The sequence below is a fragment of the Argopecten irradians genome, chromosome 9, assembly GCF_041381155.1.
Source record: "Argopecten irradians isolate NY chromosome 9, Ai_NY, whole genome shotgun sequence".
Taxonomy (NCBI): Eukaryota; Metazoa; Mollusca; class Bivalvia; order Pectinida; family Pectinidae; genus Argopecten; species Argopecten irradians.
The window spans coordinates 4866782-4885090 of record NC_091142.1 but is presented as its reverse complement, the minus strand read 5'-3'; the positions used below and the strand labels follow the sequence as shown (position 1 = coordinate 4885090).

The 18309-nt window shown below is 35.7% G+C and overlaps 1 protein-coding gene across 1 annotated transcript in view; it reads right to left on the bottom strand.

The window, feature by feature from the left end:
- LOC138331283 (lactase/phlorizin hydrolase-like) overlaps positions 1-12815 on the bottom strand; it is a 36774-nt gene extending 23959 nt beyond the window's left edge. Inside the window, 11 exon segments of the mRNA XM_069278805.1 lie at positions 272-399; positions 847-951; positions 1764-1988; positions 2759-2940; positions 3215-3347; positions 3554-3760; positions 4159-4315; positions 4318-4359; positions 4682-4942; positions 6044-6177; positions 12581-12815. Of these exon segments, the coding sequence (XP_069134906.1) occupies positions 272-399; positions 847-951; positions 1764-1988; positions 2759-2940; positions 3215-3347; positions 3554-3760; positions 4159-4315; positions 4318-4359; positions 4682-4942; positions 6044-6177; positions 12581-12776 (1770 nt within the window). The 5' untranslated portion in view covers positions 12777-12815.
- Between the last annotated feature and the right edge of the window lie 5494 nt (positions 12816-18309).

The window sequence follows — 18309 nt, the reverse complement described above, 5'->3', positions numbered from 1 at the left end:
CCGATGGATTAATACTAAATACATTTTATATCATTTAAAACATTTAGCGCCGTACATTATCGCTAGCGCGAAAAGTGCTAAAATAGAATTACCGTTGAAATTAGTATATTGTGAGTAATTAATGAAACGGCATTTGTTAATAAGCATTACATGTAGAGGATTGGTGTTAATAAAAATCGGTACTCAATTGACATGCTCTAAATAAAGAATTACATAATTAATGATTACGTTTTATACAGAAACGTATACACAAGAAATGATGACGTTTTACCCCCAGTTGTTTCAGCATTTGAACATCCTCTTTGTATTTATGGTAACTGTCGCAGGCTACATCCCCGGTATCATGATTGGCTATCCTGCCGTTGTGTGAAAACACGTCCCAAATACTGGGTCCTCTGCCTGCAAGCACAACGATTAATTATGTACCGGGCCACTATATTTTCATATGATAAAAAAGTAACATCAGTTCATCTTTACCGATAGACTAAAATCATATAACAAAACCATATTCGTGTAATACAATGTAAACCGTTATTTACTGTCTGACATACTGATTACCATACTAATCTGTGAAATTGAAAACTTGAAAAACCCCGCGCTTTGAAAATTTACATTTGACATTCATATTGAATTGTTGCGGACGAGATTATAGTAGACGTATTAAGAATAAGCCATTTACTTTGGAGACTCTTACGAATTTTCATACAAATTTTACTTTGATATTTGTAAAATTAAAAGCCGTTTTGGTTAAGGTATATACAAAAATTTGTTACGACAAAATTTTGATAAATAGTTATATTGAAGCGGATAAAGTGAATTCAAAAAGAAAAATAACGCCAAACTTACCATCCTCGTTCCAGCCCCCTTCGACCTGATAAGCAGCTGTTGCGGCGCCCCAGGCAAACCCATCTGGGAACGTGTCATGAAGGAACATATCACGTTCTTCAACATCTGGAATAAAAAAAGAAATTAATTTTGTGTGTTATTCTGTATTTGTATATTACAGAGCCACCTCCTTTGTTAATAGGTATTGTTTGTGATGTCGTTGTGTGTTTGAAAGCGTAACGTCATACCTTGCAAAAAACGACGCGGTTTTCGCTCACAAAATAATGACGGTATAATTGATACCTACCTGCATGGGAGAACCATATTTATACAATGCTTTTGTTTGTTTATCAACGTCCTTTAACAGTCAGGTTCATGTAAGGACGGCCTCTAATGCGGTGTGTAGCGTATTTGTAGGGTGCGGTGCGTGTTTTGACTGCGGTATATTCATCACTGAAGCATGCTGCCAAAGACACCATGCAACACACATACCTTCAAAGGTTAATGCAAATAGACAAAACAAGAACATACCGCAGCCTTCCCAACATTCACACAAACACATTATATATAGAGGAGGCCGTCCCCTAATGATAAACAAATGAACCAACCAATTAAATCAAAGGTTAATCGTCTGCAATACACTGTAGGTGTTTCTTTTTGATGATTGACATAAGACTTAGGTAGAAAGTTGACTATGTGGGTATACTTTGATCGGATATCACATGAACGTGTTTAGCCTCTTTTTCGAAAGAAATATTACAATAAAAATTCTATCAGCGTGATATCTGATAGAAAACAAAACGCAAATATTATAAAAATAACGAAAAGTCCATTAGAACACCAAACTTTTGTCAACTAAATATAAGTATAAACAATTTATTATTTAAAAAGATTTTTTTGCTAAATCTGATATAGTAGACGACCTATTTACGGCTTACCTTGCATTACATAAGTTGATGTATCCCATCCCGGTGGAAAACCATTGTTCTTGACTAAATCAGCAAAAAAGAAGCCAGAGTCCTTTACCGTTCTTGGCCTCTCGTTACGCTCGAAATCCACCTTGACAAGTCCAAACTTCTCCGTGTAGCCAGAGGCCCACTCGAAGTTGTCCAGTAGTGACCACGCGACGTAGCCCTTTACATTACAGCCATCCATTGTTATAGCTATAGAGTGAAACAATGCAATCAACTTACAATTTCACAGATGGGTATGGTATAGTTATTTTTCATAGTTTTTTTTTATACTTATTCACGGGGAGATATCAGTTTCAAATCATAAATTGCCTTCTACTTCGGAATCAGTTGCGCGTATTGAAGTCTGCAGAAACGCACTTGACCACGAATATTCCGAAATCGAATCCCGCGAATTGAACTTACTACACAATATAAGTTTTGTTTAATGGTGATGACTACAATTTACAATATAATTGAAAAACTGTTATATTAGACATTATTCTTATTTATTTTTTTCTTGTTGAAAAATTGGTGGTATGTTATTCAAAAGTGCGAATTTGAAAATGTGTGACACGCTGCGTTCTCAACAGAGTATATGTATGGTCTATGATAAGTATTTTGGATGATAGAAGAAATATAAGAAGTCAGCAATACAAAAATCGCATTCAACCTACATATATGTGTTTCGTCGAAAGAAAGCTATCCTGTTTATTCTGTTCTTATTATCGTTAAGACGGTTGATGATTTGGTTGGAGTGTTAACGATATTCTGCCGGGTTCTATGGTTACCACTACATGTTGAGTGCATTATTGTTTAATTTGCATAATTCGGGGTCGTCATTTTTTTTTTATTTAATTTAATATTGGTTCTAAATATACTGCCTTTCTTCTTGCTTAATATTAGACAAACTTTTTATATAAACAGACGATTGAAGGCATAATAATTAGCCCTAACGTAATATCTAAATCACTATCATATACCTCTCAACATGTTGTTGATGTAAGCTTTGTAGTAGTCCAGTCTAGCCTGGTCCTGCAATGTTCCACAGTCCGATATACCGTTCTCTGTCACATAAACCTCGGGGTTATTGTACGTGGTTTTGATCCAGTTTAATATGTTTCTCATTCCACTTGGATTCACCTTTAACCAGGACGACGCTGACCTAGAAACACAAACAAACACAATTCACACTTTTAGGTGTATGTAAGACAGCGAATTCTGTGTAAGGGCGGACAAAAGAGAACATTGTTCAGGATGAGACGATTGCATATTATATTTTTAAGGTTTTCATGTTCCATTCTACTCTGACATTCATTTAAGGTAAAACGTACACATTTTGACGCTATTCCCACCCGTAATTTCCCCCTATAATAGGTTTACCAAACGACTGGTTTTGGTTTACAAAGCCCACATTAATCACCTTTGATGTCACCTACCCTCTCCAACTGGGATCAGCCTCGGTGTTGGTTTGCATATCTGTTATGTAGCTAACTGGGTCATCAGCACGACGAGCATGGTTCGACACGATGTTACTTGTGTAATGATTCAGGCCAAAGAAATCAGCAGAACCTTCAATCAGGAAGCAAATTAGACGTAATTTTTCATTTTAGCCTCCCTCCCTAAACAAGTATCACAACGCGTAAAGGTTTAAGTTGCTTTAATGGACCGTTAAACCACGTGACCAACCATTCATTCAATAATTTTTCTTTTGAAATAACACAAATGATATAATACGTGCCAATACTGTGAGTTGTTACAACATGGAGCTTGCTCACCTTTGTTAGTTTGTTTCTCAGTGGAAGCGAAAACCGGAAGTCGTGAGACATTCTTCATTACATCCGGGTAATCGCCATTGTTTCCAAATATAGGATTGGCAAACCAGCCAAGACTAAACTGCAACTGTCTTTCAGCAGCGTCGATATCCGCTTGTGACTGGGTTTTCGGAATGGACCAGTCACTGTTAAGCGTTATTCCGATCTTTCCTGTGAAATATAAGTCAGGTTTGCAATCACATGATATATACACCGAAAGAGGATAGTTACTTTAACTACCAGCATAATTATTGACTGAATTCTAAGTAAAATACAAATGTTGCTATGACGTTGTGCAAAACGGGCGTGTTTGTGATATTACGATGAAATAATGACAACAATCTAATAAAGACATAAAGGCTTCCAAATTCATACGCAATACGTTTTATCTGTATCAAAGATAAAATGAAGTATAAAAGAAAAGGGAAAATGCCCAGACTAGATATCTCACCCTGGTCTAAGGCGTGATTAACGAACAACCGAATCTGTTCCGTATTTAATACATAGTTCGTACTTGATATTATGTACCAGGCCCGCAGACTGCCTCATTTACAGACAGATGCCCTTACCTTTCTGAAACACCCTGAACTCTGTGTCATATATATTGTAGGCCAAGGAGTGGGCGAGTATCTGGTTATGTCCAACTATGTAGGGAGAAGTTGCGGGTTCTTTGATACCCGGGGCGTTCACGCCAGACCCGTATCCAAGCCAGACCCGTATCCAAGCCAGGCTACTACCCAGGGTTCATTCAATGTAATCCAGAACTTCACCTAAAAAACGTCATAAGAATAGCAGTAAGTATTAGCCATACTGGAACATTTATCTTACGCAGAAAGATCAACAACTACATGAACAAAAACAGGTCTTCATTTCAGTTCTTTTCAGTTCTTGGTTTTTTTAATGTTTTACTTTAAGTATAGCTTTCAAAGTACATATGTATCTCGGCTCAAAGACTGAAAATTTTAAAATCAGCGACTGATATCGGCTGCTGTTTTTGAAAGTCAGAATAATTGGCTTCAGATGTTGACAATAAACGCCAATGCGACTGAAATAGGAAGTGGCGGAATGGTTAGAAAGTAATTTGACACAAACCTGGTCTCCAAGTTCCCTGAACATGACCCGAGCATAGGCACCAAAGTACTGTATAATGGACGAGTTTTTCCAGCCTCCCATGCTGTCGTGTAGAGCCTGAGGCAGGTCCCAGTGGTATAAAGTCACCATGGGCTCAATCCCATTAGCCTTCAGCTCCGTGACCAGGTTCTTATAGTAGTTAATTCCGGCCTGATTCAGGGACGCCTCGGTGCCATCGGGAAGGACACGGCTCCAGGATATGGAGAATCTGTAGTACTTAACCTGAGGAAAAACAAAGACAACACACTGTAAGCTAGAACGAATATACGTACCCGACCTACTATACCTTTTGAACACGCAACATTTTTGTCTAAAAGTCTTTTGAGCTGCAATATTACAGTTACCTGTAAGACACAGTAACCTCCCTCCCTCATCTATTCATGTCTGTTCATCTATTTTTAATCAAATCAACATAAACCTGTTTTTGGACAGAAGCGATTGTTAAAATATGATTTCAACTCCAAATTATGATCAATAAGAATATTGAAATCTAAACGCGGATCAAATTGTCCATTCCGACATATCAAACGAATTCAGGGGATTAATATGCGTCAAAAAACTGGAGGCGTAAATTAGCACAATGAAAATAATAAATACGCTTATGATGAAAATATGAAAAGTGATTAAGAATAAGGTTGTCAATTAAATCATTCACTAAAGTAAACAAGAGAAAGTTGTTTGTAATAAATATATTTTACAAAAAAAAACCCATGTGTAATGACTAAGGACAGAGATTATTGCACGCCTGCAAGAAGTAAACCTCTTTCATAGAGCATGGTAATATGGGGTTCCAAGTTGCATGGACCAAAGAGAGCGCCTTGTGGTACGTTTGTTGAGAAAAAAAAATAACACTTAATACATTTTTTACATAGGGATTCTAATTTGCATGACCCAGTAAAGAGTGCTTGCTAGAATATAATCGTCCGCTCGAATTCTTCGGTGATTTAAATTATATATAACACCAGATGTGATTGTTTGATAACTTAACGTTCTATTAACAGTCAAGGTACCGAAGAACCTCTTTTCGATTTGTAGATTCATAACTATTCGGCATTTCAAATGTATGGTGATAAACTTTTTTTACCTCCTCTATTTTCAAATTACAAACAATACTCATGTCATTTAAAATTTCCGGTTAAGCGGAATAAAAAGGCAACAGTATATTGAAAGCCTCAATTTCAGGTAGGACAGCTACCCCGATGATCACGCCAGCAGTCGTTTTATATAAACACTTACTAAACCAATTATGGACGGGCATATTTGACTTCATAAAAAGGTTGTTTTTTTCAATTCTATCCTGTATTTCCTGTCATGCGTACTTACGTTCAAGGACTTGATGAGTTGTACATCCTCTTTGTAATGGCTGTACTGATCACATGCTACGTTGCCATTGGATCCGTCCTTCACGTGACTCGCCCCATCCATTGTGAATACGTCCCAGATACTAGGAGCTCGACCTAAAATAGATCCTTAGTGATTATTTGAAGGGTTTATTTCAGAACAAGAAGTTGACACAACACGAACATACCGCAGTCTTTCAAAATATAGATATTTACAAACCGTTTCACGTTATATACAAGGGAGACCGTCCGTAAAGTACATGGTTTCAGAACATATTTTTGTCATGTCATTCCTTCAAACTTCCATATCTTTTTTATCGTTTTTTTTTTTTAAATATTTTTACTTAATTTTCTTAAAAGGCTCATGGTGATATATAAGCACATGGTGTTGTTATATCTGCTAACTACATACTTTTGTCTTTGCTCTCGTCAATATATACGTGTATTATATGTTTAGAATAAGTTTAAAATTATTAGTTTGATATTTAGACATTTAGACGGTAATTATTTTCCTTTCAGTATCTCACTATTTGATTGGTGGCGCTGTGTATGAGTGCCCATTACACGTTCTGTACATGTGAATTCATGCAGCGGTAGTGACTCCGAAAGTGCATATGCTCTTTTATAGTAAAAGGTAAATAAAATCCAAAGAGGGATTGACTTGACTTTTTTCTGGTTTCTGTATATGTGACGGTATGAAGGTATACATGTATATGTATAATATCGATGATGTCTGTGGGTGAGGAACTTGAAATGCACTTGTGTAACTATTTGCTACATCTACTTTGCCCTCATAACAAAAAATTAAGAGTAATAAAGGGAAATTATATATTGTTTTAGTAAGTGTTTATACATCGAAAATTGTTTATTCAAATAGTCACTGCTACGAAATCCATGTGCCTTTTAAGGTTGTTCACGTGGACAATTCATGATACTAAAACTCGGTTGCAAACTGTCGTCTTACTTTAGAAACTGTATCAACCGCATTTTTCTGCTACCCAACAACTTTGAAATTCTTATCTTGTAAATATGTACATTACAAACATGTAGCAACAATCGTGAAGCATCGACCAACACACTATAAATTATTACTATTGCACATCACTTTCAGCGTGGAACATTAGTAAAATTCGACTTAGAGTCTCGTGAAAAATGAAAATAGGAATTAATCTTTATTTATTGCAAAGATAAATCAAATTAGCAAAGTTCATGTGTAACTTTAACATGAAGCTACAGCTTTGGTAACGCAGATAATTTATATAAAACTTGATATAAAAAAACACATTTCTGATATTGAGCAACCGACGGTAATGATATCAGGGAAACAGACATAAATGCAATGCTGAAGACTTGGAAGCCAGACTATTTTTTCATCTTTTTCATATTAAGTTTTTTTATATATACATGGCTTAAAGATACTCCAACGCCGACAGACCATAAACGATATTCATCAATTCAATTATAATTGGTGTTTAATCGTGTATATATATATATATATGTCTAATTAACATAAAAAATAATATGGCATAATTTATTTTGCTTTTGATGCACGCGCAATCAATACTTCATTCCCTATAGGACATAGTGCCACAAAATTGTATCGGGATGCAATAAATTATTTTCAATATTTTTGTCTTGAAATAGAAGTAGAGGCTCAAACTTTTCAATGGTGGTAATGGTGTAAAGTAAGTGACTTTTGTAACTTAAGTGACCGAAGAAAAATCTTCTCCTGTTTTTGATAGCGGTGGATATTGCGTTACCGAGGAAAGTGATGATATCGGAAAAACAGACACGTATACATTTAACCATGGTTGAAGATTTGGAAGCTAAAATGTTTTCTTTTTCATCTTTTTCATTTTAAGCTTTTTCGTGTATATGGCTTCATTAGTGTACCGAAACATGTGACAATCGCATTGACTGTTATCAAGTCTTGGCGTCCGTGAATTATATATGACATGTCTTACTTACACTGATTGACATTTCATTACATTCAGTTATCGAGCAAGCATGTCGGACAACAAGCACACTCATCAGTTGATATAAAGGTCACGTGTTAGATAGGTCGCGTGTTAAGTAAGTCACGTGTTGTTCTATATAAAGGCTTATGGTCCACGTGATAGATGACATCGAAGGTAAATTAGATAATTACTGCATTGCATTAGGGATTAGTGACACACGTGCAAAATATCATACATATTTAAAGTGCATCACAATCATGTTATCAGAAAATATTGGAAATTAATAACATTATTGTTCGAAAATGTTTTATATCTGGGGTTTTTTTTTCAAAAAGAACATCATTACGTATTTCATAACTTTTCAATTTGAAAATAATAACATGATCCAAAGCAGAAGTATTGTAATGAATAATTCAACATCTAAAGATACAAGTCATGTAAATTGGTAATACTTATATATCCAGAATATATAATTGCCAACTGCATGGGAATAAAATAAGACTCACATTAGAATTTCCTACCTTTCATACTTATATAAAAAGAGTGTTTTTCTCTCATATTTGACATTTTATTGCAATTTTATCATTAATTATGATATCCCGCAAATTTGAAATAAGTTTGAAAAAAAGTTACTTTCAAGTCAATTATCTATACATGAAAATTACGTGATATTTTCAAAATTCCATTGTTTGCATCTTTTATTGTAAAACCGCCTGATTTCTTTAACAAAATATTTAAATTTTACTGTGAAAATAGTAATTTTACTGATGCCGTGACATTACGAGGCCGTATTGCATGGGTAGCCTTGCAATAGAAGTTTAGGCGACATGACTGTATTGCAGGAGACCAGCCAGTATCACACCCGTAGGTATGAAAAAATAATGAGATTACATGTTAAGCAGACAGGGACATTCCAACTTGAGTGTAAATGTACTGGTAATCAGTAAGCATAATTCTTGCCGAGTGTTGACAGCCAAGATCTCACACTAGTATACCGCAGTCTCCCAAAACACACACCCGCGCGCACTTCATACACGCTACACACTACATAAATTGGGTGCCGTCCTTAAATAACCCTGGCTGTTAATAGGACGTTAATGAATCTACTAAAGCAAACCAAACAGATCTTACACGATTATTTAAATATTCTTGTCTATCTGTATTACACCCGTTGTTACTAGAAAATATAATTTCCCTGCGTTTCTAGAGTATATAAGGATAGACTGAACGTTTTCTCTAGGGTCATCTGAACCGAAGAGCCGAAAATTTTGTTTTGTCGTCATCAGTGATAATTCATCCGTCCTTCAGTATTTTTAATCGCTACTTCTGATAAGTTCTTAAAAATTATGCCAGAAACACATCATATTTTAGAGAGATTTGCATTGATGTCATGTAGAGGTGGAGGTCAAAGCAAGTATGAAATCGCAATAAGTTATTGAAAGATTTTAAGAAACAAAATCATTTCTTTCCATGCGTCCTTGTTGAGGAAAGATATTTGATTCTGTAAAATCGTTCTTTATATAAACTCGGACTAGTTTGCCTTAATCATTAAAGCATCCAGATCAGCGATATATAAATCGCCTTGGTCTAGTATAGCTGTTGAGTTAGAATACCTTAGCATGATGGGCGGGCACCGAAGGAACGTAAGTCCTTTATATTACAATAATGTTCTAGGACATCACTGAATAGTTTGTTTGTTTGTTTGTTTGTTTGATTAACGTCCCATTAACAGCTATGGTCATGTAAGGACGGCCTCCCATGTAGGCGGTGTGTTGCGTTGCCCTTTTTATAGTGCTATATCACTGAAGCATGCCGCCGAAGACACCAAGCAACACACCCCACCCTGTCACATTATACTGACAACGGGCGAACCAGTCGTCCCACTCCCTGTATGCTGAGCGCTAAGCAGGAGAAGAAACTACCAATTTTATAGACTTTGGCGTGTCTCGGCCAGGGGACAGAACCCAGAGCCTTCCTCACAGGGGCAAACGCTCAATTCAAGGCCAAAAGTGAGGCAGTGCCAAGGGAGGCATTAGGAAGGATAAAGTTAGTTAGGAAGAAGAGAAAATATAAGATCCTAAATTTAGTCGCCTTTTACGATCATTCAATAGGGGCAGCAGGTACAATTCTTACGCCCTACCTGCAGGGCCAATCACTGAATAGATGTAAACCTAAATAGATGTAAACCTAAATGCCAAAATCGTTAGGTTACTATTTTTTCAAAAATCTCCTTCAGTGAAGGATGTCATATTGTAAATATTTATATGTGAAATAAGGTGACATATTTTATTTCCGACGATTCTGTAGAAATAAAGTGTTTTTGCCACAACGACTATAATAGCAGGGTGAACGATATGCTCCTATGATTCACGTGTTCCTTGGTGTGTTCGGCGACATGCTTCAGTGATATAGCACTATAATAGGGACAACAGTTCCATTGTACAAGAAGACACAACACGATTATACCGCAATCTCCCAAAACATGCACCGCGCACTTCATACAGCAAAGAGCATACATGGGAGGTCGTCCTTACGTTATCCTGGCCGTTAATTAATAGACAAATAAACACAGATAAACAAACAAACAAAAATCTTCATTCAATGAAGGATAACAGAGTATGAATGAATACCAGTCTTGAAGATTGATATCTTTACAAGTATAATATGGTGAGGTATTTTATTTTTAATAATTTTGTAGAAATAAAGTCTTTTGCTATCAACATGCCTATACTACTAGGGTAAGCGATATATCCTTATGATTCATTTGATACGTGCAGGTAGAGTGCAAGATATTGTAGCTGTTGCCCTTGTTCTATGATCATAAAAGGCGACTAAATTTAGGATATTATCTTTTCTTTCTAAATGACTTTCTTCTTCCTAACGTTTATTTCGACAACACCGCCCTTTTCGGAGTTGAACGTTCGCCAAAGAATATTTTGTCCCATGGCCGTTTCACACCATAGTCTATACAAGTAGTAGTTTCTGCTCTTGCCTAGCGTCTAGCATAAGGTTTGTTGGTTGATAAAACTAACGCCCTATTACCACCGTAGGTCATTTAAGGACGGTCGGTCTTCCGTGTTGCAGTGTGTTGCGCGTGTGACGTGCGTACGTATTTTGGGGGACTGCAGTATGTTTGTGTCGTGATTCTTGGGGGACCTCGTGCAGTTTTTATAGAGTTATCTCGCTGTATCGCTTTTAGAGACACAGAAGAAACACGTTGACTGTATCTAAGCATATATAAATTGTAAATGACTGTTGTCGATAGGAAACAAAACATTTGAATGCTGCTAATCCTTGGTGTAATGGCAATTGCACAACACTTCAATTGTTGCACGAGCCAAAAATGTGTGCAATAATCACTTCAAAATATTTTATTAAGGATTAAATTGAAAATATTTTTTATTATGGAGCTATGACCGGATGCACTAAAAATAAACCGCGATGCAAAATATATTCAATGTTGATCCAAATAATTCTATCTAATCCAGTGAAATTCATAATAACTATCATAAAATTCATGTTGATAATATATTTCTTTAGTGATCTCACTATCGAGTTGATACTCTTTTGCCAAACGTTGAGTTTTTCAGAGCGCCGTCCTACGGCCATTGCTCTAATAGTTTATAATAGGCTGTGATAAGATAGCATAATATTTATATCTCACAATGGAGATTAGAACTTACGGCAGAAACCTGATATTGTAACCATATTATAGGCCCCAATGATATTCATTTTACAACACATGAGAAAAATACAGAAAATACGACAATGTAACGTCTTCATACAGTTATGTATATTTGTACACGTATTTGGATAATGTTATTTGTCATTGTTTGATTTGTCATTAACCCATAATGAAAACAAACAACAACAAAATTAATATAAACAAATGTTTTGAAATATGGCCTGGGTGTATATGGTAATAGTGAAATTAATTGTTCTCTGTGTATGGCTGCATGTGCATGTTTGTATATACATTGTAGTTAGTTTGTGTTGGTAGAGTTGGTTGTTGGATGCCATAGACACTAAACCCAGTAATCCCTTGTGGAGTGTATCTGACTTCGTTTTACCGTCATATAGGCGGACGCTCCGAAAAATAAACGGAAGAATTTACGTTGTTACCTACATACTACATACATATGGCATTTTCTATAAGGAATTAATTACGCATGCCTGAATTGTACTTAGTATATCTAAGCACATAATTTATGGTATTATCATTCTACATATGTATACATCGTAAACATGGGTATATCATAATTCAGAAGATTGGTATCTATCTTCTGAATTTATATCATAATTAATGAGTTTATATTGAATATTTATTCCTATATACGGATATGCTAGAATGTGAGCATCAAGACTTTTACTAAACTTTAACGTCTCAAATAATCCTAATGAAGGCAATGTTATAGCCAAAAACTAACGTTACACACCGCATACGTGGGAAATATTGGCTGTTAATAGGACATTTATTTAATAAAAAAAATTAAACAAACATGTATGTTATCCATGGTATTAAAAAAAATCAGATATTTTTTTCTGTCCGAGTTGGTACGTACCATCTTTATCCCAGGCTCCTTCCACCTGGTACGCTGAGGTCGCCACCCCCCAGGCAAAGTCGTCAGGGAATTGCCCGGGAACCACGGCATCTGGGTCGTACTCCGCCTGACCCATCCCTACCATTTGTGCCCCACCCCTAGGGATGAGGGCGAGGAAAAAGTACAAAAACAACACTATTTTCCCCCGCACCACCATCTTGATGTGGGTAAAATGGCAATGACGTACCTGGGTTGCCTACTTTTGTGCGGTCATAACGATTCAATCAACAAAGCGTTGAACAAATTCTTTGAGTGTTAAGCAGAGCCAAATTAAATTAGCTGATTTAATAGAATCCATAAGAAGTTCTTCATTCCTACGCAAAAACTTGGGTGATAAAGCTGATATTTATTTATATTTATTTTTCAATAATTAAGTGGATAGTGTGCAATATCTAAAAAAAAAAGCTGAGTTTGTGTTTTTGTTGCTTTATAAAGTCCATACCTTTAATGAAAGCGAGTCTTAACGTTAGGTTTGGCACAGATTTCATAAATATTGTCGTTAATCTATTGGAAAATAGACATACTATGAAGCAGGTGTTCAATTGGCTATCATGCAATATAAAAATCAAATGAAATATATCAAAGAAAATGACGAAGTGCAATTTAATCTCACAAAACTTGTCATCGTGTTTAATTGATATATCACTATAAAAAGGGCAAGAGTTCCACTATAAAGCACAACACGAACATACCGCAGTACCTCAGAATACGCTTCGCACGGTACATACACACTTCACACCGCATAATAGTTGTTGAAAAGACGTTGATTAATTAAAACAACTACTTGAGTGAGAGTTATTATAGTTCTTGACATTTAATGTTGTCCTCATTGTAAACAGAACCGTCCTTAGCAGAATAAACTTGTGTTATTGTATCTTCATTAACGAAAAACACGTTCAATCAATGCAAAGATTATTGGTACATCCATAATTGTCGTTGGTTATTTTAAAATTCATTACATAAATATATATCTAATTTAAAACTTAGCAGTGTTTACTCTGCCCAAAAGGTTCTAATCGTCTATACCGAAAGCGACCGTTCGACCCGTATAGTTCACCTAATGGAAGGCGCTCCCGAGCTCCCCGAGTTCAAATGAAGTTATATTTCTGATAGCGTTGACACATATTTGTGTCGATACAATATTCACTCTTTGTGTGGCATTGTACAAAGCGAAGGACAGACAAAGAGTGATATACAACGACATTATATATCAGAGTGCTCAAGAAGGTCAAAGCCAAAACGTGAGACGATTTCAGTTTGATATCTACCTTGAAATTTAAACGTATTTGGGGGCAAATATAGATGAAAATTATATAAATGTAGAAAATATATATATTTCATTTACACATAGGTCAGTAGTTTGTATTCTACTTTGGCGGTAACAACATATTAATTAATTGAAACAATACTTGATCTTTAAAAACAAATATCACTGAATATATGATACTCCAGATGATTATACAAATGTACAAAAGTGATGGCCATAGGTGGCCTCCCTGAAGAACTCCGGAAGGAGTGTGCTTGTTTGGCGGTTTACGGCTGCATTTTATGTATGTGACAACTTTTGTGGTTACATTATCATCAGGTTTCCGGCATTTTACGATGTTACAATTTTAATGTAGATAGGGGTTTTATAGGAACATCGATTTGATTATGTTGTCTTTGACTGCAGTAAGTTCAAAGCAGCAAACGAGCTGCATATTCCGATCATGGTCAGGCTAACATAAAAATTAATAAGGAATATGGTGAAGATTTTAAAATTATAGCATATTTTATATTCAGACAAAACTAAAATCTAAATGGAAATCAAACAAATACACCTAGGCAATGTACAATAGAGCGACATGTAGTTATAATTTTAGTGCACTTATGTATTGATTAAGTTAGGACTGCCCTGCAGGTAGGGCGTTAGAATCGTACCTGCTGCCCCTTTTGCATGATCGTAAAAGGCAACTAAATTTAGGATCCTATCTTTTCTCGTCTCCCTAACTGACTTTGTTTCCTAATGCCTCCCTTGGCACCCCCTCACTTTTGGCCACGCGTTGAGCGTTCGTCCCTGTGAGGAAGGCTCCGTTTTCTGTCCCCTGGCCAAGACCCACCAAAGTCTATAAAATTGGTAGTTTCTGCTCTTGCTTAGCACTCAGCAAACAGGGAGTGGGACGACTGATTCGCCCGTTGTCAGTATAATGTTACCAGGTTGGGTGTGTTGCTTGGTGTCTTCGGCGGCATGCTTCAATGATACAACACTATAAAAAGGGCAAATGTTCCAATATACATGAAGACACAACACGAACATACCGCATTCTCCCAAATCACGCACCTTGCACTTCACATACGCTACACACTGCATACATGGGAGGCCGTCCTTACATGATCCAGGCTGTTAATAGGACGTTAAAATAATCAAACAAACAAACAAAGTTAGAATTGAACCTGCTGTCCCTATTGCATGATCATAAAATGCGACTAACTTTAGGATCTTATCTTTTCTTTTCTTCCTAACTGACCTTATGATTCAATGCCTCCCTTGGTACTGCCTCGCTTTTGGCCTTGATTTGAGCGTTCGCCCCATTGAAGAAGGCTCTGAGTTCTATCCTTTGGCCGAGACACACCAAAGTCTCTAATAGTGGTAGTTTCTGCTCCTATTTAGCGCTCAGCATACAGGGAGTGGGATGACTTGTTCGCCCGTTGTCGGTATAATGTGACAGGGTGGGATGTGTTGCTTAGTGTCTTCGGCGGCATGCTTCAGTGATATAACTCTATAAAAGGGCAATAGTTCCACTATAACAGAAGACACAACACGAACAATACCGCAGTCTCCCAAAAGACGCACCTCGCACTGCATGCATGGGAGGCCGTCCTTACATGACCTGGCTGTTAATATAGTCAAACAAGTTACTATCTAATCAGGTCAATTTTTCTAACTTGTCCGAGATCTTTCCAATTTTATTCTAAATACAAAGTTTAATGAAGTTGAGTGCACATTAATTCAAGTTATCGTATTCACAAAGTCCAATAATAATCATTAGTGCAAAGGACAATACCTCCGTAAATGATCGCCAAATCAAGACGATTTTCGAACTCGTTTGAGATCGTTCCCATGTTTGTCTACACACAAAGTGTCATTTAGCTCGGTTTAAAGTTATCGCGTTCACAAGGTCCAATAGTAATTATTAGTGCAAAAGGCAATAACTCCGTACATTACCGTTGAATCATCCTGATTTTCGAAATTGACCTAGATCGTTCCAATGTTAGTCTACATTAAAATTTCATAAAACTCGGTTTATATTTACTCAAGTTATCTTGTTCACAAGAAAATGTTAACGGACGGACGCACGACGACTGACAAAAGACTATAGCAGAAGGTCACCATGATTCATAACCTATGGTCAGTTGACATACAAATTATTAATTGAAATCTACATGAATGTAAAAGAAAGTATCAGCTTAACTATTGAGTTCCAACTTATATGTTGAAATGCATCTGTGGGATTTGTTTTCAACAAGATATATTTAGAATGCACGAGAGGTGGGACGACTGGTTAGTCCGTTGTCAGTATAATGTGACCGGGTGGGGCGTGTTGCTTGGTGTCTTCGGCGGCATGCTTCAGTGATATAGCACTATAAAAGGGTATCAGTTCCACTATACAAGAAGACGCAACATAAATATACCGCAGTCTCCCAAAACACACACCTCTCACAACATACTCGCAACACACCGCATACATGAGAGGCCGTCCTTACATGACCATAGCTGTTAATAGGACGTTAATTACAAACAAACAAACAATCATCAATGTATCGTTGCCATATGAAACCTATGTTGTTATTTGTTACAAAATCGTTGATGATGTACTTTTTATCATAAAATGTCATGATTATATTGGACTTAATAGTAAAATTTCCAGGGATTGCTGAACGATGAATTTCATTGCAAACAACTAATAAATGCTTTAAATACGAACCATGCGTAATTTGATCTCTCATTTGTTTGAATATGTATATATATCAAATTATTTCTTTTATGTAACTTCCGGACCTGTACTATATTCCTTTGATTTTTTTTTGTAGTCTCATAAAAAAGAAATAAAATATATTTATCTATAAATGCTTAAAATTGTAAACCAGACCAGATATGCGTTTTGAGTTTTGCTTCGGAAAAGTAGTAGTACTTCAAAGAATTACAAACATCAAGAATTGGGACAAAAAAATCCTTGAGGTGACCCGTTTAAAATTTCTCAACGGGGTAACGTCCTCCTCTTTGACATCGTTATCTATCACAAACATAAAATGTCTTCGTAGTGAGAACGATTGTCTAGTTTAGTATCGACATTATATGGGTCGGCCAGATAAACAGCTTTATACTAATTGACCACAATAGCCAGTGGTCAATAGCATTACCGATATGACCTGTCTAAGTGAAAGTATACGCCTACCGTGTGCGAGATAACATCACATGTATATAGACAGTGGAGATTATAAAATCTTCTTCAGAAGACATTACCGGTAATCATGCAAATTCAGGCCAGCCCGATTAAGCTTATTTCTGACAAACTAAATTCGACTTTAAGAAAAAAGTTATCTGTAAAAAAATCTTAGAATGATTCCATTATGAGCTAATACAATTAAGATAAACATGATATAGCAGACTTACATTTTGTAATGTAGACCGTCCCTTCGGTTTTTTGTTAGAGTTCGCTTGTTCTTTCTATTATATTTATGTTACATGTATAAATACATGTACTCTTATCACAAAAGATACACAAATACATTTTTCAACACATTCAGTTTTCTTTCAGGGTCGATATAAAAATTATTTAAATACACTGGATTCATAGCATGATTTTCGGAATTTCAAATTAATACTTTAACTCCCCTTAATTATATTATTGCTATTTTCGATGTGAATACTGTTCCATTTTTAATGCTAAACACCTTTCAATACACGTTATATTTCTGATAAATATATATGGTGAAAAGAACTTCGTTTCTAGCATTTTTTGGACGATTTATATATATACAATTAAAATCCAATAACATGCAATACGTACCGCATTATTTTTCAAAATGTGACAGATGTGTTGATGGTACCCCTTAGATATTGCTATGAAAATTCCTTTTTTTTCCTGTCGTACAAATTTTCAAAGCAAATATAATATTTATTTATTTCAATTGTAAGATAGACAACATATACTGTTATCATAAAAGGGGTTATTGAATAACTTAACCATTCATTCAATATTTCTATATTTATCAATATAAACTTAAATGATGTTTTGATAATATCTGTAATTTTTAGACCTGAAGGGTGCTAGCTGGAACAGATTATCGCCAGAATAAAGAATAAACAATTAAGTATGTGTTTTCTTAATGTAATTAACTTATTGATCTTTTTAAAGATGTTCCATCGCTCAAAAACATAAATGACCCTCATCATTTACACAATAATTGGTGTTTACTCGTACAAATACCTGTCTTATTGATACAAATATGATATAGAATATTTGACTTTGATGTAGGTGGATGCACAGTCAGCCCTTTATATCATGTAGGGCATAATGTCATGATTTTGGTAGGGACACAATAAATTAGTTTTAGTTTTAAAGTAAAATTAAAAATTAATGGTGTAGAGTAAGTAAAAGTACTAATTCGTCCGCTTATGTTTTTGAAAAAGAAAAACAACCAATCGT